Here is a 26754-nt window from a genome sequence, read left to right on the forward strand (position 1 = left end):
TAATCAATAATTTACGATTAAAACAGACTGTCAGGCTGCTGAATTTATGTTTAACAAAGACTGTAAGCATAATGTTTCAAAACAGATGTTTGCTAGGTGGCAAGCTTTATTAGCCCCTTTTGATTTTGACATTGATTATAAAAAGGGTATTGAAAATAGTTTGCCTGATTTTCTTACAAGAGAATATTTGAATTAAATATTTTTATGAACAGGATGCATCCTAATTGGTCCGGGTCCTCAAATCGAGGAAGAGCCCGAGGTGTTCAAAACCAGAATAGATTTCAGTCTTTGGGCCAGATTCCAGGCTCTAGCAGATTAATTGGAGGAATTTCTACTCCAGGAGCGTCGTCTTCAACAACCGGCAATGCCGGTATTCGACCCTCCTTTGAAGATTATCAAAATTACTTAAATTTTATCAATGCCAGCAATGCTGGAACTACTGGGGTAACAATGTTACCAGTCAACCCACCTCAGTTGAGGATCCTACAAATGAAGATTCCTTTGCCTCAATTATTGGCAAAAATGATAAAGAGATTTTTTGCACCAATCCTAAAAAGGAATTGATTTTACATGTTGACCCAAAAGATTTTCAATGGAAGACTAATCCATGGGTCGTAATGAAACGTTATTTAAGAAATGCATTATTTCCAATGCAAACTTACAAAACAAGATTACATTATGAAATGATTTTAACTACTACAGGGTCTGTGGAAATTACCCACAATAATATAGGAGGGCCCAATAAATCATATTTTACATATTCTAAAATTATTATCAAAAAATTAATTTTGCCAGAAGAGTGGGGATTAAGTACCCTAAAAGATTCTCAGTACACTCATCCTATTGTCAAAACTAGTGTCAATTTTAATTATTGGGACTATGTTGATGCTTTTACCAAAACACTGTATTATAAAAATGATGACCACAAGCATTCTTGGTTCATCAAGATTTGTCCTCAGATTTTCAAAGCCACTGTAATTCCTACCTGGTTTGTCAAGTGGTGGTCCTATTTCAGCCCTACTAATTCAGTTTTACCCTCATTCTTTTTGGATCAATTTACCTTATGGTTAGAAGCAACCCCAAAAATTTCTGAATTAGAAAAAGAAGATAGACTTTTCATAGGGACACCCTTAATGAATTTCTTTATGGAATTTTCTATCCCCTGGATTTTCAAGTGGACTATTGAAGTCACTACTGATTCAGACAATATGCCATGTATTTGTAGATTATTTCATATCAAATTTTGGTCAAAATTAATTCAGAAAGACCAGAACGGGAAGCTTTATGGACAGGATTTGTTAAATGACATTGGTGAAGCTATAATCAAATATGGTAGATTTGATAAAATCAAGATTCCAGAAGAAGAAAGTCATTTTGCCAAATTGACTAAAAAATTACAAATTAAAAAAGGAGGATTGTTGTCCCAAGAAGAACTTGTTGCTGCTTACATGGAACAAGTTAAAAGGGATATTCAGCAACAATTTGGAACAGATGATGATTCCATGCCGGAAAATTTTGGAGAAGATAATTTTTTTAATGATGCTCAAAATTTACACAGCACAGCCTCCAGTGATATGCAGATATAATTAAAAAGGCTGAAGAAGAGATTATGCAATTCAAGAACAAAAAGAAAATTTAAATGGACTGCACAAGATAGCGACAGGCCGACAGATTTGATGAATAAACAGTAAATCTTACTGTACCAACAGTAATTTCACTGTTAAAATGCTGAAAAATGGATAGTTACTGTAGATTTTTACTATTTGGAACTGTGTACTTTTTGACTTTTGCACATTTTACTGTGCACTTTTTTAGATTATAAATGAATGCATTCGACATTCATTTAAAGGGCAAGTTTTTGCTCTCCCTTCTCTCTACTCTCTCTCTCTACCCTTACACAACTATCTCCTATTGTAATATAAGTTTGTAGTATTGTAAAATAAATAAAAGTTTGAAGTTTGCTGTAATCACCCCAGGAGACTGGTGGTCCTCCAGGTACTTACATCTTTCTTTCTTTTTAAATTTTTGATAAACTTAGACCCATGATGGGCTAAGTATTTAAGTGTTAAATAATAACTTACATAGATTGTTAAAATACCAAATGGCAAAGACTCTAAAATAAGAGTTTTTCTTTAATGGGTTATGGTTTTGGTCAGGTTAAAGTTAAAACAATTTTATAGTAAACTAAGCTTAAAGCCATGACGTTGGTAAGCCCTAAAAGGGGTGTTCCCGACATGGTTTAGTGATGAATTAATGGGGTTAAAACCTTGTAATTCCGTTGGTAAGTCCTGTATGGCTGATGATATCGCCTAGGGATGTTCCCGATTGGGTTTTAGACTATTAATTCGTGGTTTACATAAAATATATTTGACTTTGTAAAATTACCAGACTTTGTAAAATTTCCAATAACCCCTAAGGTCCTGCTCAACAAATTATTATTATTATTATTATTATTATTATTATTATTATTATTATTATTATTATTATAATAATAATAAGTTACTCTCTTTCAAAAATTATGTTTACTTTAGACATAACATATTCCTCCTCAGGAGGCTTAATTTTACTTGTTAAACAAGATAATAACATTGTTAGATATGAAAATATACCCACTCAGATACTTGACCTAACGAACCATCGATTTTCTGGACCCTCTCTCCCCGTTGGTATCAGAGCCATGATTGACGTTAAAGACGTGGAAGTAGATATTACACAAAACATGTCAACTTTAGAGATAAAGATTAGACAAGAAAACAGTGAAGATAAATTTGATAGAATAACTAACTCACTAAAGTGCGATGAAAATTTTAATGATATAGATATAGAATGAAAAGACATCCTACTTTTGCAGATATAAAAATAGATAATAATTATTTATGGAAGTTTAGAAAACATTTAAAAGATACCCAAAACAGTAAAGAAAAATGCAAAAGATTATTACGTTTAATGTTAAAAGATAACAAAAGCGAGATAGATTCTATAATTAGGACAAAACGAATTCTAGATGATCATGATGAAGTCATAAAAGGACTAACAGATAATATAAAACTTATTAAAATTGAGATTGAAACTTATTCTTCAAGTATAGGATAATGAAACGATAACCCTCCTTCGCAGAGATAAGGTTAGATAACCGATTATATTGGACATCTCTAAGAAATTTAAAAAATGCTAAGATAAAAGATGAGGCTCTTAAAAGATATTCACAAAAATTAGATCCTACCATGTCCGAACAGATAAAGAGAGTACAAAAAAAAATACTTGCTAATAATGAAGATATAATAAATGAAAATCATAATATAAATTTACTAAGAAACTATTATTTCAAAAATCAGATAGCTAGTCTAGGATAAAATGGAAAATAAATCCAATTATAAATTATTAAATGAGAAAGATCCTCTAAAAATAGAGCAAGATTTATATGAAATACAAAGAACGATAATTTACTTCGGAAATTTAATAGTTAAAGAAATTCAAACTTTAAAAGAAATACTAGATCAAAAAGAAATGAAAATTGATAAAGAACCTATAAATAAAACCTTAGATATTATAGGATCCCATGTTTCAAAAATAAAAATACCTGAAGGATACGGAGAAAATAATTTAAAATGGTAAACTCCGATTCCAAAAATTCAGAAATAGATAGCCTTATAATAAATATAAAAGGAACCCAGTTAAAAAATGAAGGCGATATGATAAACTTAAAAATGGATTCAGTCAAACCAGAAGTAGATTTTAATCCCAATATTACTGAGCTCCCTACTCAGGCTGAAACCAGCCGAACAAGTTATTATTATTATTATTATTATTATTATTATTATTATTATTATTATTATTATTATTATTATTATTATTGTTATTATTATTATTATTATTATTATTGTTATTATTATTATTATTGTTATTATTATTATTATTATTATTATTATTATTATTATTATTATTGTTATTATTATTGTTATTGTTATTATTATTATTATTATTATTATTATTATTATTGTTATTATTATTATTATTATTATTATTAATGTTGTTATTATTATTATTATTGTTATTATTCTTATTGTTATTATTGTTATTATTATTATTATTATTGTTATTATTATTATTATTATTATTATTAATTATTATTATTATTATTATTATTATTATTATTATTATTATTATTATTATTATTATTATTATTATTATTATTATTATTATTAAACTTGCATTACATATTGATGTTGAGATGATGTTGAGTTCTGAGATGAGTTTTCTTGTGAAGAGTTTCTTGATATCTGTCCATACCTTCCTGCCATTTTACATACTCGTACATTCCACGTATTGACGTTATTCGATCTGCATCGTTTTATGATGCAGATACAGGTGTTAGAGATCCTCAATAGGCACATCGTTGAAGATCATTATTTTTCAGTTATTTGGTGAGTCCTTCTTGTATTCGGAGGAACTCTTTATCCTTTAATTATTGTTGAGTATTATGTTTCTCTTAAGGTAGCCATGGACATGTCATTGGCACCATAAGAGTATTAGAGGCTTCATAGACAGAGTTTAATGATGTAATTGGAGTAGTTCTCCTTTGAAACTACTTCTTCTAAAAAAATTTCTTCTTTTATTAGATGTTGTTAATGGAGAGCCCATATAAGTATTCTTATTAAGTCTTCCGCTGATGAATGAATAAGTGATGAGACCAAGTGGTTCTCTTAGAGGCTAGAGATGGTTTTTGAGTGCCGGCCACGCATAGGGTACCCTCTCGGAGCGTGACAGGATCGTGGCATTAATTGAATTTAGACTATCTCTAACTCTAATCCAATGATTAAATCTCAAGTCTTCACTATTGAAATATGACCCAACTTCACTTCCCTTTTTCAAGGAAGAGTGAAATTAGAAATTTCAACTAATGTTTGTAATCATCAATGTTTAGATTAATCCTTAAAACACAACAATAGATCCATGCATAATAATAAATTTTAAGACTATTTAATCACTATCCAATCAAGTTTACACAATCATGCACATACATCCCTTGAAAAGAGTTTAGCTACTCATAATAAAGAAAATGGAATTTATACTAAAATATTAGCACTTAATTTTATTCATATGCATTAGCAAAAATCAATTCCAAACTTGATTGTATCACCAATGATATTTTCTTCTTCAATAAGCAAAGTAAAGTGTATTATTTTTCTACTATAAAGTTCTAAAATATCTAATATCCTAATTGGAGAAGAAGAATATAGCCTATCATTCCACATATTACCAAATTGATCTTGGAACCTTCCAAAGAACGTCCTTTTTCTCATGTACAAAATATCCCTTTCAATCCATGGTAGCCTCACTTGCGGTTGCACCTCAAAATGCAGGTGCACGTCTATTACACGTAGGTGCATCAACATCTTTTTTTCAGTTCTGACCAATGAAATCGGCGTTTGCACCAGCTAAACGCAGGTACAATTCTGTTGCAAGCATGTGCAGTTTTTGATTCCTTCACTTTGTAAGTACGTTGCACCTGCGAAATGCAAGTGCATTTCTACGGTACGCAGGGCCCTTGCTAACTTCAATCAATATAATTTCAGCTTCAATACTTCATTCTTCTCATTTTCAAGGAATGCCTACATATAAGAGAACAGGGGCCTAAAATATCTTTAATTAAAATTAAAATATAACAATAATTCATGTTTAAGAATCAAAAAAATGGATAAAATAACAACTTAAGAGTCAACAAAAAACAAAAGGCATGTGGACGAAAATTTAAGATTCAGACAGAATTGAGGTGTGTTTCTCAAACTAATGAGAAATAGTTTACTTCGCTCCCGTTCAGACATAGTTCACCACAATTTATTTTTATTCATTTTTTAAAGGACATATTTTTTAAATATTTGATTTTGTTGTTGTACTTAAAAATAAATAAAACAAAAATCATAATTTAGAATGTGATTTAAATGTATTAAAATGTCATTTAAAATCACGTCTCTTTTTCCTTTTTTTATCAATTTTTTAAATCTAAAATTTTCACACAACATGTTTAAGATTACAAATATTTTAATACATTTATGATCTTAAACATGCTATGTAAAAAATTAAAATTAAAAAATTAATTAAAAAAAAAGAAATATTATTTTTTAAATGGACTAAACAAAATAGTCCGAACAAAATAAAATGAAGGGAGTAAGATTAAATTTAAATATATTTAAGTGATAAAGAGTGAATTCACGCGCGTTTAAAATAATAAAAAAAATAGAAAAAGCACCGTAGGGAAAATGTGTAGCGAGAAGGAAGGAACAGAAATCGAAAGTATAGAGAGAGAGAAAACAATCAAACATTGACGGAAAAAGAAAAGGGAGAATCGCTTGGTATCGAAGCCATTGAAGCTCAAGGGCCTCCTCTTCTTTCTTTTTCTACATATATTTTATCTATATATGTACATAAAGTGAAACATTTATAGAGAGAGAGAGAGAGAGGGGAGTAGCTTCTTGGCTAGCTGTGCACGCAGATAACCAAATGCCATGTCAGATTCAAGCAGCGATTCCGTTTCCCTAGATGTTGAGACAATCTATCTTGGTGGAAAGGTTCAATTTTTTTCTATATTTGACGCCTACCATTTGCCTCTTTTAATGTGTGTGGAGAAAGATCAAGATTTTGAGTCCCTATATATGTATACAATTTTTTTGAAAAATACCATGTATTGACCAAAAGTATTTGGCTTGATTGCGTTTGCATGCATAAATTTATTGGGAATTTCTCATGAAGGAGAAAACCGTTGTCTTCCCCTTTAATTTTTTACGTCATTTAGAATTGTTTCACTTTTTATGGTTTGTGTGTATCAATGGATTAGCTTTACAGCTAATTTACTGATTTATTACTATCTGGTTCATGTATAATTAAAACACTTTTTGCTGATTTTTTCCCTTTTTAATGGGGGTTCAAACTCTCTTTGAATTTCTGTCTATTTGTTCTGTCATTTAGGCCCATATCCTCTTTGTTGTCTTAAATGTTGTTAACTCATCCTACACTTGCGAAATGACTTCTTATTTGGATTGTTAAGCCATAAGGATTAGTAGGGTAACTTTGTTAGTCCTATCTAGGGAGTAAATTAGGTGGTCCTGTGTAATGTTGATGAGGCAGCGACATTCTTTTCGAAATTCTATTTGAGTCGGGTGTTGGATTTGAGGCAGGATCAGTTTTTGGAGAGAGGGATCAATCTCTAAAAACCACAAGTAGGGAAAGCATTTCTTCAGTCTTCACAAAAGAGGGGGAGCAATCTCTAAAAACAACAAGTTGGGAAAGCACTTCTTCAGTCTTCACCACTAGGATTGAAACTAAAAGAGGAATTAGCATTATTGACCTAATAATGATAAGCCACTAAAATGTTGACGCAACGGAAAACCATCCACTAGCATCTGTCTCCATCCTCCTCATCTCAATTTTGATTCTCTTATACCCTTTATCTAATAATTCAGAAGATTTCTTGTTAGACATTTTATTTCTTGGAATGGAGTACATTCTGTCTACTTGATGATATTAGTTTACTATTTGCATTTATATTTTACTTGAACAGTCGTTCTGTTTTAAAAATTATACTAGTTAATAGAATTTCCATGGATGATATATTTGAGGGATGAGATACTTTTTACATGATGGATCTTCTATCTTCTGATCAATTATTATGATACAAATGACCTTTTTGCAGGAGCATATTATACGTACTGGCCGTGGTTCTGTGTCAGTTATAGTTTATGGGGACCAAGAGAAGTCGGCACTGATCACTTATCCTGATCTCGCACTAAATCGTTAGTGATAGATTTATATCCTCTAGTTTCATATATCCCTTTTTGGGGATTTTCTATTCATGTACTCTTATATCGCCTATATAGTCTTGTGTTATATGCTTGCTTCTATTTTTATGCTATACTTTCTCATTCGTCCTTGCAGATATGTCATGTTTCCAAGGACTGTTCTTCTGTCCGGAAGCAGCTTCTTTGCTGCTCCACAATTTTTGCATTTACCACGTTAGTCCTCCTGGGCATGAGGTCTGTGAACTGGCCAAGTTTTATTTCATGAAGTCATATTGGGTTTTCTTCTATTTGTTGTCAAACTCTCTTTTACTGTATTCCATTACTTACATAGTTCTCTTCTTGGAATTCTACAAGAGCTCTTGCAGTTGGGTGCTGCAGCAATTTGTTCAGAGAATCCTGTACCATCGGTGGATGATTTAACAGATCAGATAGTTGAGGTTCTTAACTATTTTGGGTAATCACTTTAGTATTGTTTGTCCCTCAGTGTTTTCCTCATGCTTATCTAAAGTCTGTCAACCCCATCTTTTTCTGACCCTTTTGACTTATTAGGTATCTTTGTTAAGTTGAGGAGCTCTTTCTTACTAATGATGAGATTCTTGCTGTTTTTAGGCTTGGAGCAGTGATGTGTATGGGAGTAATTGCTGGTGCTTACATACTCACCTTATTTGCTGTATGTCTTCTCCAATAATTCTTTAAATTGGTGGTATGTGGTTGAACTTTGCTAACAACGCTCATGTGCCACAGATAAAGCATAAGGAGCGCGTTCTTGGTTTGATTCTTGTTTCCCCTTTATGCAGAGCACCTTCATGGGCTGAATGGTTTTACAATAAGGTATCATTTTATATCATCTATTTACCTTTATGTTGTGAGAAGAAAATCCATTGTATGAAAGAGGAGACTATTGTTAATATAGGTCATGTCAAATTTACTATACTTCTATGGGATGTGTGGTGTTCTGGAAGAGTTTCTGCTGCACCGCTACTTCAGCAAGGTACCCTACATGCATTCCCTAGTGTTTTCACTTAGAGATTTTGGCATGTCTTTTTTCCCCTACCGATTGGATTGAATAAGAAGGTTTTCAAATGGATCAGGAAGTTCGTGGATCTGCAGATGTTCCAGAATCAGATATAGCTCAAGCATGCAGAAGGGTAAATGCCTCCATTGTGTTAGTATATGAACAATTGTTCAAAATGATTCTTATTCTTCGATTACATATTGTTGAAGCATATTCTCTTCTTTCTGGGTTCCTTTAACGTTGCAGTTGCTAGATGAGAGGCAGAAGATGAATGTTTGGCGCTTTCTTCAAGCCATTGATGGGTAGCAAACTAGACATTACTGCTTAAATACTTGACCGATTTCATCATTTGCATACTTGTCAACACCTCTCTAAGTTTGCTTTTATGAATGAGCAGGAGACCTGATATCACAGATGGATTAAAAACACTCAAATGTCGAACCCTCATATTTGTCGGGGATGATTCTCCTTTCCATTCAGAGGCTCTCCATATGACTGCTAAATTAGATCGAAGATTCAGCGCCCTAGTTGAGGTATGTCATCAATTTTATTTTTACTGACACCCCATTTCAATTTATTGTGAACATGCTATGAATTCCTTGTGTAGTTTAATATTTACTGATATTTATTAGCTGGGCTAGATACTATTTATATATCATACAACCAACCAACTGTGCCTCTCCGTAATCAGTTGGGTCAGTTATATTACTCTATATCTATTCTGCTTTATTTAGTCAATACAAAATTTGCCTATTAAAGCAAATTAGGTGCCTCCAAATCTCGCTCGTTTGTACACACTACACGGATAATTAGTTTAACCCCATTCAGTTGTTAGTGCCTAAAGGACCATTTGCTGTCTTTGGATGTCGTAAATGCAGCAGAATATAGGGAATAAGGAATGAGTATGATTGCAGGTACAGGCGTGTGGATCAATGGTGACAGAAGAGCAGCCACATGCTATGTTAATACCAATGGAGTTTTTCCTCATGGGGTATGGACTATACAGACCAAATCAGTTCAGTGGCAGCCCTAGAAGTCCTCTCAGTGCATCTTGCATTGCTCCTGAACTTCTCTCTCCAGAAAGCATGGGCTTAAAACTGAAACCTATCAAGACTCGGATTGCATCCAAGATCCACGGTGCTTAAAATTAAATACTGAATTCTATTTAAACCTTGTAAAATTTAAAATCCCTATAGTTTTCATTTCTGGTTAGTTTTGGGGGATATTTAAGGGTAAAAAGGAGGGTAGATATGGATTGTAGATAGGCAGGTAAAATTCTTTAATGCACATAGGAAGGGAAATATTGTAATTCATTCATTGTAGGCAGAAAGGGTCATAAAAGATATTGCTATTGTGGTTTCTTTTCTTGATAAAAAGGATAATGTTATTGTGAGCTGTACTAATCACAAAGGAGACATTTGTCCATGATTATGATGAATGAGTAACAAGTCAGCAAATGTGTTGGTGATTAATATTTTTTGATGATGGATGACTGCCTTCCTATCCTACCTTCTATCCAACTACAACATACACCGTATAATCCCACAAAAATGGAGTCTGAGATAAAAAGGTTGTTTTCGATAGACCCTTAGTTGAAAGGAAAAATTAGTCCAAAGCAATCAAAAAAAGAAAAGAAGTAACAGAAGTTAAAAGAAAATAGGACAATAACTACAATAAAATAATATAATAATCAAAGTACAAAGCAATAAATAACAACAAGAAATTGAAGAATTGGAAGCTATAGAAGCAATACTACAACTACTAGTATGGATGGATAACAAGACAACACACTACTAACTAGTAACTTTTTATCTTAATTTGTGTCCTCCACAACCTCATATCTAAAGTCATGTCCTCGATAAGTTGGAGTTGTGTCATGTCGTATCTTACACTCCAAGTATTTTCTCCAAAACTCCATCTTAGCATTAATTTCGTCACTATTCTAATCAATTAGAACTATGTTATCTGCAAATAACATACACCATGCCACCTTATCTTAAATTTATCGCGTCAATATATCCATCACCAAAATAAATAAAAACAGGCTTAACTGCTTGTCCGTGGTGCAACCCATCAAAACTAAAAAGTCATTCGAGTCTTCTCCCATAGCCTTACCGAGTTTGTATCCCCAACTTCAATAAATAAAAATGATTTAAAAAGGGAACACTTGATGGGTGAAACCAGAAAATCATTGTTGCAAGGCTTTAGAGGATGATAAAACAACGTTTGGCTTCATCATGGCTCTTTTATTGGATACGCACGCGCACACAGTAACCATGTCCACAAACAATGGATACAAATGTTGGTTGGAATGGATTATTAGTTTTGAAGGTAATTTGATGCATTAAGCTTTCATTATGTATAATCATGTAAAGGAAGTTAAAAGCTATAAGTTATAAAACACTTTCAAAACTAACAAAAAAAAAGCTTAAAAGTTTAAAGCTACTTTAATTCAATACAAACACCCACTAATATTGGATTTGTAGTAAGAAACCTTAAACTTGCCTTTTTATAAGAGAATGAATTTGCGGCCTCAAGTCCCCCTGGCCTATGAATTACATAAAGGTAACTTTAAATCCTAAAAACTACATGTGTCAGAGAGAACAATGTGAGTTAACAGTGTTATGTACTAAGGCAATATAAAATTTTGATGATCAACAAACGAGTGACAAAACATAACAAATAAATACATATAAGAATCAGGTTCTTTACATGTCTCAACAAGGACGAGTAGTGTTCAAGATAAGATATATTACGAGGAATCAATTCCTATCTAGATCTACAAAAAAAGAGTTGCTACCATTGATAACGAAAAATATGTTTAATTCATGCCTAAGGCCTTTCCCCAAAAAGCTTAAGTTAAAATGGTTTGGGTTGTTTGAAGTAGTTCGAATGATTCCACAAGGAGAAGTTGGGCTATGGCATGAAGACAAGAGTGCTACGTTCATGATAAACAGGCAGCGAGTTGAGCCATATTAGGTTGAGGATGAGGAAAACAAAAGACTGCAATTTCCATGTCAGATGAATAAATTGAGAGGCATCGTGCTACAATGTTAAATAAAGCGCTTATTGGAGGCAACCAATTTGTAGTAGTATAGTTTCTTATTTTAATTTCTTTTTATATATAGTGTTACTTTTGTGTTCTTTATGATGTATAGATTGACAAAAGTCTGAGTACCCAAAAGTAAAGCTAAGGAGCACATTTGACCAGATGTGTGGGGTCGTGCGATCTTTAATGGAAATTAGAAGACATATGTTACTAGCTAAGCCCTAGAGGGCATCCGAGAGTAGTTCTGACCCTTGTCTTGAATTTTGCAATAACTTGCTTTGAGGATAAAAGATGATCTTATGTGTGGGGTGGGAGAACTTTCGATAATTTATTTTAATTATTAGGTTGGGCTTCTCATTTTTTGTTTTTGAATAATTTTTCGAGGATAGTCCCATTAAACTAGGTAGATTATTATTTTTAGGAGTGATGAGTTGGTATTTTGCCAACTCATTAGACTCAAATTCGTTAATTATTATTGTGTTTTGATGCTAATTGAAGGGGTTTTAAATCCTAGTTCTCTTTTATGCAGGCATTCCTTGGAGAAATCAAAGTAGGAGAATTTGAAGCTAAAACTCACTGAAGCACACTGGTGAAGCAGTCGGCATCCTGCAGATACCAATAGGCGTCTCGTCGACTTAATGCGAGCTTGACGGGAGTAAAGCTGCCTCAATACTGGTGTTTCATTGGTGTGGTACAATGTTCAATCGGTGTTCTACCGATCCCAAGAGAACTGGAGAGTGAAGGGGTGATACGACTGACACTACGTAAACCTAGATCGACATTCCACCGGTCCAACTCAAGTAAGGAGACGAAAGCTGAAGGGAAAAAACATACTCGAGGGGTCAAGTACTTCCTTTGGAAGGTTCCAAGGTTGAATTGAGATTTGTGTAATTATGTAGCCTAGATCAAATTCTATCCATGTATCAATGAATTTGATTGTGATCAATCTTTGCCTATTGAGTTGAAATCACATCGGAATGCGAACATTTCATGTGTTTTTCAACCTTGATAGATTTTATTTGTGTTGATTTCCTATTTTTAATACTTGATATTTATTACTTTTAATAGTTCTTAAAATCTCTAATCTTATATATATATAGGCATATATAAAAGAAAATTTTTAACTTGGTGATGTGGCGCAACTAAAATGCAGGAATTGGATATATTTTTGCGTAAATTTTTATTTATTTTTAATCTCCTCTTCCAAACATCTAATGAAGCCCGTAAGAGGTGCAACGCAACAGAAAAACGCCGCACCGCTCAAAGACTTTCTTTTCCCTTCTCTCTCTCCCCCTACCAGATCCCTTTTACTATCTCTCTGTTCTTGCGTTTTACTCTTTTGCTTCCAAATATTAAAGAATGTAATCAAATCTTTACCACATACTTTCATACATGAAAGACCTATTACTAGAAGAGAAAGCAAGAGTAAATTTGTTTTCCTCTCGTGCAAACAGCCCAGGTATGCAACTTTTCCTGCCTCAACCATTTTATTATACTACTGCTGTAAGAATTTCTCTCTCTCTCTATATATATATATATATAAGAGGAATTGAAGCCAGCATGCCTCACGAGTTTTCTTGCTCTCGCTATCGGTAAAGCAACTCTGTACTTTTTTGTCGGTACAGTGTCTTTCGCTATACTTCGCTTAGTTTCATACTTTGGGTTGGAGCACCCGCCTCTCACGCACGATCAGGTCTAAATTGAGTGTGACCAGCCACATCAACAAGGGAAAGGAAAGGTCGCGATTCCATCTGTATGGATCAAGGCCTTGTCACGAAGTCGGCATGCCTCTTTGACTTAGAATGTTGTTTATGTTTTGCCACTTTCTCACTTATTCAGTTCATTCAAATAGAAAAACAAATTCCAACAGGAAAACAGAGAATTCGGATTCGAACAGTTATTTCCCTCTCTTGCAAAAGGCCGTCTAAAAGTTTATCTCCATTCTCCCTAAAACTTTCACATCCTCCAATTTCCATACCACTCAGGCCGAAAAAAATCAATGAAGGGGAAATCAATTGCCCTTTAGAAGTTTCATGTTTGATTGGTTTCTTTTTCTCTGTCTTTACTCACAGTCGTCATAGCAATACTTTTAAGGTGCGGTTGTAAACTCTTTCTTACACGTTTACTCCTTTCCTCAAATAGTATCGTACTGTTTTGATGTTCAATTTGAATGTCACTCCAAAAGAATATGTCCTTTGTCATGATATGAATAAATAGTTGTTTTAATTAAATAGAACTATATATGACAAACTTTGTTTATTTGATGAACTATTTGAAGAGAGTAAGGAGACGCATCCACTTTTTAATTTTTCTATCGAACCTTTGTTAAATGGCTCTGCTTCTTTCCATTTCAGAATATGCTTACACCATGAAGGTTACACAAAATTGTGATATCTATAGTTACAGAGTAGTCCTTTTGAAGTTGTTAACCGGAAGAACACCGGTGCAACCTCTAGATCAACTGTGGAATGGATGATTTTACTATTGATCGTGATTGTAACAATCCGCATTTGGTTTTCTTTTTGGCTTAAATATGATTTTAAGAAGTCCTTGTGAGATTTCTTTGGTCCTCTTCTTTCTTTGAATCTCCTTTTTTGATTGTGAGATTTGTTTGTGCACTTTCATCTTTAGTCCGTATTTTATTAACTATTTATCTAGCATTTTAAATTCATACCTGATTTTTGAGTCGTTGTGACGCTGAAATGTTTATTTTTTGGCTGTTTTATTGTCAACTTTGTGATATTCATTTAATTCTCCATGCTTTAAATATTCATTATTTGAGTTGTTGTCATGCTTGAGAATAGTGTTTTTTGTTTGAATGTCAAATTTTCCTCATTTAGTCCTAATCTTTTTTCTCCAAAAAGTGAAGGATGAGGCGCAAAGAAGAAGTTTACACAATATTTCAGATTTTCTGAGAAGAGGACGATGAACCAAAGAGATTGTGAGATTTGTTTGTACATGTTTTTGTCAAAGGTAAATCTCCTCTTTCATTTGTGAGTTTTGTTTGCTCTATTCATGTTTGGTTAGTATTTTCTCAACTTTGTATCCAGTATTCAGAATTCATGTATAACTTTTGTATTGTTATGACACTGATATTTTCATCATTTTTGTTTTACTGTCCACTTTGTGATATTCACTAAATTCGCCATGTGATATAGAAAAAAATGTTACATGGTTTTATATATTAAACACTTTCATATAGCAGTATTTTGAGAAATCAACTCATTCGGGAAATGATAAAAAAATATTACATCTTAGTAGAGAATGCTTTACCTTTTTTATCCTAGCAGGCGCAACTTATATTAATTAATCCGGTCACTAAGACTAAAGAAGATTGGTAAGGACTTGATCACAAGAGTCTTTGGATTATAAAAGCTTTCAACTCGACCAGGGCCAAACGGGAAACAAAATGAACAATTATATAAATTCAATAATTTGAGAAAGTCATCCAAGAAAAATTGATGAGTGGTACAACATACAGAAAAACAATTTTTCTTCCCTTAATTATAAAAATAAGTTTTTTCTTCATTATTTAAAAGGGTTATTTGATTTTGTGGAACATTCACTTAGATCATAGTGTGCTTAAAGTTAAGGAGATTTGAAGTATCATCTTGCAATTCTCATTTATTTCATGAATTTATGATATATCTTAAATGTTGTTAGGTTGACTTTTATATTTTCTTTAAGTATTTATTTTATTGTTAGTAGAATAAAGGGCAGTCCGGTGCACTAAAGCTCCCGCTATGCACAGAAAACCCCCCTTACTCTCTCTCTATAAAAAAAAGACCTTTCCCCTTTCCTTACAGTCAAGTGGGTTTTTATTTCCAGAAAGATCCGGCTGAACCTCGCCAAATGATCTTATGGATCACCCATCCCATCTTTTGGGGAAGGGCCCGACCACAAGGGTCTATTGTACGCAGCCTTACCTTGCATTTCTGCCAGAGGCTGTTTCTAAGGCTTGAACCCATGACCTCCTGGTCACATGGCAACAACTTTACCAGTTACTCCAAAACTCCCCTTCTTTATTGTTAGTAGAATGTGTTGGTTAAATCTAATTGTGCAAACACAAGTTTAGGTATTCCAATTAGTGACAAATTTGAGAACTTCGATTTGAATGTGCGCTTGCATTTTTCTTCTTCTCTTTTCTCTCTCTTCCTAAACCTGACTCTATATGATAATTCATGACAGTGATTAACGATGCAATTTTATTTCAATACTTAGCAAATTTTCTTCAGTTTACCTGGTGACTATGTCAAGTTATTTTGAATTGTGGTTGCAAAAATTAAATACCAGTGCACCATATATCAACAAACATAGGTAGAATACATTGACTATGTCAGACTTAGTTGTTTTGACCGCAAAATACTATACTCCATTTGCTTGATTGCGTGAGTAGAGACTCAACTTCTTTTTTTACAGAGATCATATGTATAAGCTATATCAAGAGTGGTTATTTAGCTTATTTATAGATGGCGGAACTAATGTTAGAACTACATATATTGTTGTGAAGTGAGATGCATGTAGACTCTTTTTCTGAGGTTTTATGATAATCAAATTTCTTCATATTTTTTTGTGTCATTCTTTTAGGGTTGAAAGATGTGATGCAGTGAAAATAAGATTTGTACTGAATTATCAGATATTCAACCACTAGAAGATGGAATCTTGATAAGCAAGATCTTTGTGTCTTATATGTGTTTACCATATTTTTTTAGCAGATTAACATCTGTATTTACTGCCAGGACTACTCAATTTCAGGATGAAGATTTTCATTGGACAGAACTCAAAAAAGTGTGAAGTATAATGTAAACTCTTTGTACATAGATGTTCTAAATTTACTCATATACTTTATGCTATTTCAATATTCACCTTGATAAAACAATTACTTCAGTTTTATCTCTAGCATTGTCTTCATACATTTGTCCTCATCTTATTCATCTCTAATAAGAATGAATTTGTGAGTTTTCCTCTTTATTTTATAGTAGAAGTATTTTAGTGAAGTGATGGTCATAAATGCATAGCAACTGGCAAGTTATAGAATAGAATTCTCTATGCCCTTAGGTTGTTATATTTTTCATAGTAAGTATATGTACTTCATGCATATATCAAGTCTTGCAAAATTCTCTCTCTTTGTACTCTAAAATTCTACTCTTATGTCTTGAGGTTACTGCATTTTCTTCTTTTTTGGTTTCAATTATATAGAAGGCGGTGAAAATTGTAGTTAGTAAATTTAATTCTTTTGAAACGGGAGTACTGTTAATTTTTGAATGCTTAAGTCTAATTTTGGGTGGAGAACAAAAATTTCCTGTATCTAAAGGGGTGACTTTAATTTTGTGGCGGATAAGGAGGAATAGATGAAAGGGGAGTGAAGAAAAAAACCATTGAATAAAGACAGAATCAAACATAATATTAAAACAAAGAGAATGAAATTATGTTCCTTTTCTTTTCCTTTCCTTTGTGAAATTGGACATGATGTAAAGAATGATAAGTTTTTTTTTTAGGTATATGTGATATATTTTTGTTATTTATAATATGTGAATATAAAATAAATTATTTTATAAATAAAATGAGGCCTCTTTTAACCGTGCGAAGCGTAGTAAGTTCTCTAGTTTTATATATATGCTTGTTGAGAATTCAATTTGCTAGTTTGTGTTGAATTGAGAAATCAATTGAGAGTGATCCCATCTTCCAATCTTTGTGATTCGACCCCGACCTCTAAAGTTGGATATTTTTTTTACAAACGACCGCCTATGCCTTGTAAAATGGGATATAGTTGAGTATTTATCAAAAATTGCGCAATTATTGAGGATCGGTTAATGGTCATCTCTTGTTTGACTTTGAAATTTGAATTTGTGTGTATTTATGTTCTTGTTACTTTGTGTTTTGTGTTGTTGGATTCAAAAACAAGGCATAATGAGCCAAGTGGGCGACAATGAAAGTGTTGGTGACGTGGGCAATATGTTCACCGCTGATGAAGCACCCATGAAATTGGGTGTGGCTAGAGCAATTCGCCTACTACCGGAGGTAGGGAGTGCTGTATTTCAAATGACTAATCCTATGCTTCATCTACTACACATGAAGGGGTTGTTAAGAGGTCAAGCCTTAGAAGATGCAAATTGGCACCACTGAAAGTTTATTGATGTTTTCTTGCATTTTTAGATGCATAACATTAGCCAAGAGTCCGTATGCCTATGGTTGTTCCCGTTCTCACTAACCGGTGAAGCCACCTCATTGCTAAAAGAATTTCCACAAGGGTCGATTACTTCTTGGGTTGAATTGAAGGCTACTTTCCTTAAAAGATTTTTCTTACCCTTATGGATGTTGAGATTGAGGAATGAGAATAACAACTTTGGACAACTATCGGGTGAAGCCATACATAAGGTGTGGTAAGGTTTAAAAAGAAAATGGTTGAATTCCTAAATCATGGGTTGTCTAACTAAGTCTTGCTCTAAATTTGTTACCACTCATTGAACGAAGTCAACCAAGTGGTGGTTAATAACTTGGTGGGAGGATCCTTCATAAGCCTTACTTACCCACTAGAACAGGGTCTAAAACGGAAATTGTTGGACCCGCATTCAAAATTTCAGAATTAACCCCCAAAATAGGTTCTGATTACTATTCTCAACTTGTGTTCCAAACAGGAACATAATTTACACATAATCACAGCCCCAACACGATCATGCAACAAAACCCGAGTTCTAGCTAAGACAATGGAAAAAGACAGCATTTTAGGAGTAGAAAATTACCACAAGTGATGAACTCCCGGCCTAAACCAATAGCACCACGATGATCCTTGCCGAAAACCTCACAATTTAGCCCAAAGAAACACTGCAATCGTAGTCAAAATGAGCAAGAACCAGCCCCTCAAAGATCAACACAATTCTAACTCGAACACATAACAACCAGCCTCTAAATTTGAAGTTTTACCTCAAACAAAGTCTCTCCTCGAGATTCCGAGCTCATCAACAGATTCCCCACAAAATTCTCTTGAATTTAGACCCTTGAATCACCAAAATTGGGTTTATATAGGCCAAGAAATAAATTCTCAAAGTTATTCAAGAATTAACTCCGAAAATGGACATCACAGCTATTAGAATCAAGATTTTACCTCAATCGAATGCCCCAAATCAGCTCCCAAGCTCCCTAATGCATTCTCCTTGAAAAATGTCACAAATTTGTCTTTGAATCACCCAATTTGGAGCTTTATAGCCAAAGATAAAGGGTTTTAAAATTGAGACAAAACCCCCCAAAAAGGGTCTGCTTGCACCAGATTTTCTGCAACACAGATTTTGGAAAAGTCCAAAATCTCCGATGGGGTGCTTGGGATTCGTTCGAAACCCGATAAAAATAAATTAGGTATGCTACTCCACTAAATTCGACATTCCGGACTCAATGATGCATTCAGAATTCCCATACAAGCTTATTTTAATAAAAAGTAGGTCGCACACCCAAGTGTCATTTCAAGCCATATTCCACAACGGGCCTCGAGATTAGACCGAAAGCCTCGGAAAGAGAACGAAGGGTCGTTCCAGACCAAAATTGATATTCCAGAACTAACTGCACCGTCATAATTTTCATCCGAATGCGTTTTTCAAGAATATTGACCAAAGTCAACTATTGGCTAACTTTCAAAGCCAAAAGCGCCAAATGGCCCCAAACTCGTATAGATTGCCTCGATAGTCATGAAAACTATGCTACTAGCCTAATTTGTCCATTCCGGAGTTGATGGAACCATCAAAATTTAAATTCGAGGTCTTCTTGATCCAAAACTCGAAAAGTCGCAACTAAACCATCTTAGGCCTCAAAATACCAAAATGGGCTTGGGACCTCTAAAAATTCAGCCAACACTTCTTCTAGACCAAAAGCCATCCCCTAAATCCAACACAGTCGTCGGAATTCCATTCCGAGCATGGAACTCCAAAAGTTAACTAAAGTCAAATCTTGCCCTAAAATTCCTCAAATTCTCAACTCAAGACCTCAAATCTTGGTTACAACTCCAAAACTGTTTCCGTAAACTCTTCTAGACAATTTTGACATTTCAGAGCTACTAGAATCGACAGAATTATGTTTCGAGACACGTAGCTCTGGTTGGCCCCAAATACTACTTTTGAACACTTAAAGCTTATAAAAACTCAAAATTTTCAAAGACTTAACTTTTCATAGGATTTTTTAAAAATCAACACCTGATACCAATTAGAAACGACTTGGAGCAACTAAAGAGGGGTAAAATGGTCATTTTACAAAAAATTCAAAAATGACATTTAAAGTTATTACAACATCCACTACTAAAAGAACTTTCATCCGCGAAAGTAAAGACAAGGGTATACCTGGAGGGACAAATAAGCTGAGGAATTGCTCCCGCATCTCGTGCTCGGTCTCCCATGTAGCCTCCTCGATATGACGATGGCGCCACTGAACCTTAACCACAAGGATAGACTTAGAATGAAGCTGGTGAACATCTATGGCTAGAATAACAATCGGCTTCTCAAAAAAAGTCAAGCGATCATCCAACTCAACAAAATCATATTGAAGCACGTGAGACTCATCTAGAATGTATCGGAGCAACATAGAAACATGAAAAATAAGGTGTATAGCTGAAAATACTGGTGGCAAAGACAACTCATAAGCAACCTCTCCAATTGTCCTCTGAATCTCAAAAAGCCCAATATACTTGGGACTAAGCGTACCTCGCATGCCGAATCTCATCACGCCCTTCAAGGGAGACACCCATATGAACACCTGATCTCCCACCTCGAAGCTTAAGGGCCGACGCCTGCGATCAACATAACTCTGGTGCCTACTCTAAGCTGTCCTCAGCCTATCCTGAATAACCCGGACTCTGGCTATGGCATCCTGAAGTAAATTGATACTATGCATCCCAGGATTTGAGACTCAAACCAACCAATCGGAGTGCGACAACGCCTACCATATAAGGCCTCGAACAAGGCCATCTGAATACTAGAGTGGTAGTTATTATTGTACGCAAACTCCGCCAAAGGAAAGTACTACTCCCAATGACCCTTGAACTATAATACATAAGCTCGTATCATATCCTACAAAACCTGAATAGTACGCTCTGACTGGCCGTCGATCTATGGATGAAATGCCATGCTAATTTCAACCCGGGTGCCTAACTCTCTCTGAAAGGCCCTCCAGAAATTAGAAGTAAACTAAGATCCCCTATCTGATATGATAGACACTGGTACCCCATGCAGATGGACCACCTCCTGAATATAGATTTGAGCTAGACGATCTGCAGTAAAAGTGGATCGTAGTGGCAAAAAATGCACTGACTTGGTCAATCGATCAATGATGACCCAAATACCATCATTACCTCTAGGTTCCAAGGAAATCTCATCACTAAGTCCATGGTAATCCGTTCCTATTTTCACTTGGGAATGGGTAATCTCTGAAAGACTCCACCAGGCCGTTGATGCTCGGCCTTAACCTGCTGGCAACTTAAACAAAGAGATACATACTCAGCTATATCTGTCCTCATACCACACCACTAGTAATGTTGTCTCAAATCCTAATACATCTTCGCGGTTCTTGGATGGATAGAGTACCAAGAATCATGGGCCTCGCGAAGGATTAACTGAATGAAGTCCCTAACTCTGGTAACACAAAGGCAACCATCAAATCGTAGTATACCATCCAAATCTATAGAAGCCTGGCCACCCTCGCCTCACAATACTAACTCTCGAAGATCTACCAATGCTCTATCCTCAAACTGTCGGCCATGAATTTGGTCCAATAAAGATGATCGAGCTCCAACAAAAGCCAAAATTGGTCCAAAATTTGAGATGTCCAACCTAATCATCCAATTAGCCAAAGAATGGATGTCTAAGGCTAGGGGTCGCTTCGTAGTAGACAAGTAAGCTAAACTACCCATACTCCATGTCTTTCGGCTCAAAGCGTCTGCTACTACATTCGCCTTGCCCATGGGGTAGTTAGGGGAGCAGCACCAGCTCCCGACTCGAAGATAGAGCCAGAGCTGGTAGAGGAGCATATGGATACTCCCATTCCTCCTCAGTTGAAGGGGCCACCACTAGTAGCACAGCCTACAGCCGCACCAGTTATGACCCCAACACTGTAGGCAGCGATTGTGCAGCTCCTCACAGCTATTGGGGTTGTACCACAAGCCCCGACCCAGTAGCCGGCATACCAACATCGCAGGATTTGCCTGCCCAGCCAGCACCTAAGGTTTAGCCGCCTCCACCAGTTGTTGCACCCCCACTAGCCGTTTCGGAGGGTGTGATGTCATTACAAGAGAAGAAGATGTTAGGGGTATTTCAGAGGCTGTCACCCTCGATATTTTCTAGAGCTATTGGCGAGGATGCCATGGAGTTCTTGACTACCTATCAGGAGTAGCTCCATTCCTTAGGTCTTGTGGAGTCCAGAGGCGCCAACTTCACTGCTCACCAGTTTAGAAGGGTAGGCAGACAGTGGTGGTACTCTTATTTGCAGTCCAGGCCAGCTGGTTCACCACCATTGACATGAGCCCAGTTCTTAGAGGCTTTCCTGGCTCGATACATCCCTAGGAGTGTTAGGGACCGACTCCAAGATCATTTTACTTGGTTGGAGCAGGTCCACATGACGACTATCGAGTACGAGACTAGATTTCATTAGTTATCTCGACATGCCACTATGATTCTACCCATTAAGGAGAGCGGGTACAATGTTTTGTACGTGGATTGAGACTTACCTGAGGTTGGGGACCGATAAATTAGTTTCCACATGCTGCTATTTTCTAGATGTGGTGGATCATGCCCGTACGATTGAGATTATTCATCGCCAGGCCCAAGGAGGTAGCGATAAGAGGCACAAACATCAGGGAAGCTATAGTGGGTCGCAGTCTAAGGGCCATGATAGTTATGAAAGGCCCTGCTAGCAGTTCCAGCAGGATAGGTACCAACAAGATCAGTCCAGCTGGCCGGTTCAGGTCGCCCTGCCAGTAGTTAAAGGTAATTAGCCTCATTCGGGGGGTTCCACCGCAGAGCAGAGGTCAAGGGGATCAGGTCCGCTTCCTTCCTACTGCGGATGAGTTATCACGGGCCTCTCAGCTTTAGGATGCTTTGATTGTGGCTCACTAAAGCACTAGGCTAGAGAGTGTCCCGACCAAGCTAGACCTTTGGCAGTAGCGCCACCTCCACCAAGAGGTATAGATTGGGGTCATGGTTGCGGCAATGGTCAGCAGGTTGTTCGGGGAGGTAGGTCAGGTGGCAGGGTGAATGGTTGTGGGGGAGGCTGACAGGGCCATTTCTATGCTTCTTCGACGAGGGCAGAGGCTGAGGCATCAGATGATGTTATCACAAGTACTATCCTTATTTGTCAGCAGACTGCTTCAGCTTTATTTTATCTAGGTTCCATGTATTCCTATGTGTCTATATATTTTGCTCCACGTCTAGGTATTGCTTATTAGTCAGTTGAGGTGCTGTTGCATGTTTCAACCTCGATAGGGGATTCTTTAGTAGTGCATCAGGTTTGTAGATCCTGTATGGTGACTATTCAAGGGCATGAGACTTGGGAAGATCTTATTTTACTTGATATGTTGGACTTCGATATTATTCTGGGCATGGATTGGCTATCCCCTAATCATGCGATTTTAGACTGTTATGCCAAGACCGTTACATTAGCCATGCATGGCATTCCCCCAATCTTGTGTAAGGGCATTTATAGTCGCTCACCAACTGGGATCATATCCTTTATGTGGGCCCGGCGGCAAGTTACGTACGGGTGCTTGGCGTACTTAGCATATGTCCATGATATTTTTAGCGAGGCCGCTACTGTTGATTCAGTCCCTGTGGTTAGAGAGTATACTGATGTCTTCCCTACTGACCTACCTGGCCTACCCCAGAGAGAGATAGTGACTTTTTCATAGATTTGAAGCCAGGAAATAAGCCCATTTCTATATCATCTTACCGTATGGCCATCACAGAGCTCAAGGAGCTCATTGTGCAGCTTGAGGATCTTCTAGGTAAGGGCTTTATTCACCTGAGTGTGTCACTTTGGGGTGCATCCGTCCTTTTTGTTAAGAAGAAGGATGGGACTATGCGGATGTGTGTTGATTACAGAAAGCTGAACAAGGTGGCGGTGAAAAACTGTTACCCCATGCCTTGTATCGATGATCTATTCAACCAGCTTCAGGGTGCGACCGTGTTTTCTAAGATTGACTTGAGGTCCGATTACCATTAGTTGCGGGTTTTAGGGTGGATCTGATGAAGATTGAGGCTATTAGTGGTTGGGCTAGGCTCACATCTGTTACGGAGATTCAGAGATTCATTGGATTGGCTGGGTATTATAGACAATTCATCAAGGGTTTCTCCACTATTGCATCCCCATGACCCTTTTGACCCTCTAGGAATCCAGAATTTCGGATGCGGGTCCCATAATTCCCATTTTAGACCTCGAAATTGGTCCGTCTCTGAAAATTATGAACTTAGTGTCTAAACAACCATAACGACGTGTTGATTCTATTTTTGATAGCGTGGCAGTGTTTCGAGGACGTTCGAAAGGGAAAAGCTCCGGCATAGTAATTTGGAGCTCGCGTGTTTAGCCTACGATTAGGCTATGATTTACCTTTCTTTAGATTGAGCTAGAATGTGTGAAAGCATGTTGAAATAGTTGAAATTTGGGTTGGGTTATTTAATTGTATATCTTAGGTGTTAGAAATTATGCTTTAGGTTTTTTATTGGGTTTTTCGGGTATTTGGAAGCATGTGTTTCTTGTCGTTATTTGTTAGTATTATAAGGAAAGTTGAATAAGCATATTGTTGATACTGTGGAGTATTCTGGCCTTCGTATATGATGTAAACTTGCTTTAGATGCCCCGACTTCGCTCCAGTGGACTTAAATTATTGTAGAATGGTGTAGCGGATTAGTGCTTGATAGTTTGGCCTTAGCTAGGTGATACCCTTGCTCTTAAGAGCATCCTCATCGATCACTTGGCATAGTCATAGCTTTCGAAATACGTTGGCAATACTAAATTTCATAATCATTTGGCTTCGGCTCCAGTTTAAGTTTTGGAGGCTGTCTATTTGGAAAGGAGAATATTCGGTACCAGGGTAAGAATTATCTGTGAACTTTCGGGTACCCAGCCCCAGCCTCTGTCGGCTTGCTAGTATGACGAGCATCAGGGTACCCAGTCCTGGCCTCGATCATATTGATGTGTTACGGCTAGCATCTGGGTACCCAGTCCCGGCCTTGGTCATGTTGGACATTCGGGCGAGCATCTGGGTCCCAATCCCGACCTCGACCCCTAAGTCACCTCTAGTTCATTTACTCTTAGAGATTCTAGGTTTGGAAATGATACAGTTCTTTGATTCCTGACCTCGCAGATTTTTGGTTCCTAGCCTTGGTAGTTATAGCTATTCTGTGTACTTGAGGGGCTTATGGGGGTTTGTTCGGGTTTTTATTTAACTTGTGCACAAGTGTCCCTATTGGGCTTATGGTGCCCTAATTAGGTATAGTTAGTTGTAGCCCTCGTAGATAGTACTCTTTTCACTTTAGATGTTTATGTTGATTCCTATTTAGGCTTATTCCTATTTTTTATATTGTTTTCACCTTTTCTGCTCAGTCGGCCTATGATGCCTACTGGGCATCTATTGTCTTGGTACTCATACTACACTCTGCATCTACTTTCGTGATGTAGGATAGAGCATCAGCTATTGCCATGGATAGATCGAGCCTATTGCAGTCAGCTTCGGAGACTAGGGTGAGCACTTGGCATTTTTGGATCATTTCTGTCTCCTTCAGTATGGATGGACCATCTTTTGCCTTTTGAGACTAGCTAGTTTTTGTATATACTTTTGGTCAACTTTCGGGACTTGTACTCATCTTTTATTTTGTAGCAACTCTGGACTTGTGACTTCCAGGTTATGGGAGGGATCTTTAGTTGTTTATATCATGTTTTGGTTTACTTTTGCTTATCTTTATAATTCGCTACTCTTGTTTAGTTTCTGCGCTCAAACCCATTACTTGAAATTTCAGGTTGACGGGTTGGCTTACCTACTAGTGGGTTATAGTAGGTGCCATCATGACTTGAGGAATTGGGTCGTGACATCTAAATTTAGCTTTTTAAGCACCCATATGACTTTGTGCTCCAACTCCACATGTATGACAAGACATCAAGGTGACATGCCTATGAGAGTCTTGAATGCAGTGCAATATACCCATAAAGCGTAATCAAACTTTCTTGATCAATCTGTTTTATTCACATTCACCATCTTGCCAGGATTTGCTTGATCTTGTGGTTTGGAACTTCAACTTGCCCACTAGTCTGTAGATGGTAATAAGTGGCCACATATGTCAAACCCCATACTTTTCAAGAAACGCTTTGAACAACCTATTACAAAAGTGGAAACCTCTATTGTTGATTATTGCCCTTGGTGTACTAAATCTGGAGAAAATATTTTGTTTGAGGAATATGGTGACATCTTTCCTTCATTGTTAGAAAGAGCTATAGCTTTCACCTATTTAGAAACATAGTCAACCGCAACAAGTATGTGCTTCATCCCATTTGAACTCACCAATGGTTCCATAAAGTCAATACACCACACATTGAATAATTCAATCACCGAAATATGAGTTAGTGGGAGTTCATGTTTCCTCGAAATACCTTCTTCTCTTTGACAATGATTGCATGATTTGGTAAAATCATGAGACCTTGATGAATGGTAGGCCAATAGTACTCACATTGTAATATCTTGTATGCTGTCTAGATATCACAATGATGACCTCCAACAGGCGACGAATGACATGCCTATAAAATACTCATCACCTCGACCTCTGGTATGCAATGAAGAATAATCCCATTAGCACAAACATGAAAAAAATATGGTTCTTCCCAGAAAAACTTCTTTACATCAGACATAAACTTTCGGCGTTGGTGAAAAAATA

General features: G+C 36.1%; 1 protein-coding gene and 1 long non-coding RNA gene across 4 annotated transcripts; both read left to right on the forward strand.

Annotated features, from left to right (window-relative positions):
• The first annotated feature begins 6255 nt into the window (after positions 1-6255).
• LOC129880557 (protein NDL1-like) lies at positions 6256-10283 on the forward strand. 2 transcript variants are annotated; one of them, XM_055954640.1, is made up of 11 exons: positions 6256-6569; positions 7691-7790; positions 7933-8030; positions 8153-8250; positions 8406-8466; positions 8541-8627; positions 8710-8787; positions 8888-8944; positions 9058-9113; positions 9209-9344; positions 9726-10283. In XM_055954640.1, the coding sequence occupies exons 1-11, from the start codon at positions 6507-6509 to the stop codon at positions 9954-9956; spliced, it is 1065 nt and encodes a 354-aa protein (XP_055810615.1). In that variant the 5' UTR covers positions 6256-6506; the 3' UTR covers positions 9957-10283. The 2 variants fall into 2 exon arrangements, with proteins under 2 accessions (XP_055810615.1, XP_055810616.1); XM_055954641.1 differs by having other exon boundaries at positions 6257-6569; positions 8162-8250.
• A 2751-nt stretch (positions 10284-13034) lies between these two features.
• Positions 13035-25774, forward strand: LOC129880558 (uncharacterized). 2 transcript variants are annotated; one of them, XR_008765431.1, is made up of 4 exons: positions 13035-13319; positions 14725-14833; positions 16448-16662; positions 25508-25774. It is a non-coding gene; the product is annotated as an uncharacterized LOC129880558 (long non-coding RNA). The 2 variants fall into 2 exon arrangements; XR_008765430.1 differs by lacking the exon at positions 25508-25774 and having other exon boundaries at positions 13037-13319; positions 16448-16960.
• The last annotated feature ends 980 nt before the right edge of the window (positions 25775-26754 follow it).

The sequence above is a fragment of the Solanum dulcamara genome, chromosome 2 (genome assembly GCF_947179165.1).
Source record: "Solanum dulcamara chromosome 2, daSolDulc1.2, whole genome shotgun sequence".
In the NCBI taxonomy this organism is placed as follows: domain Eukaryota; kingdom Viridiplantae; phylum Streptophyta; class Magnoliopsida; order Solanales; family Solanaceae; genus Solanum; species Solanum dulcamara.

Bases quoted from the DNA above. Each gene is read 5' to 3' on its own strand.
- LOC129880557 (XM_055954640.1), top strand. From the start codon at position 6,507: ATGTCAGATTCAAGCAGCGATTCCGTTTCCCTAGATGTTGAGACAATC. The intron at 8,031-8,152 runs GTCTGTGAACTG...ATTCTACAAGAG, and splicing joins TTAGTCCTCCTGGGCATGAG to CTCTTGCAGTTGGGTGCTGC. The intron at 8,467-8,540 runs GTATGTCTTCTC...CATGTGCCACAG, and splicing joins ACATACTCACCTTATTTGCT to ATAAAGCATAAGGAGCGCGT.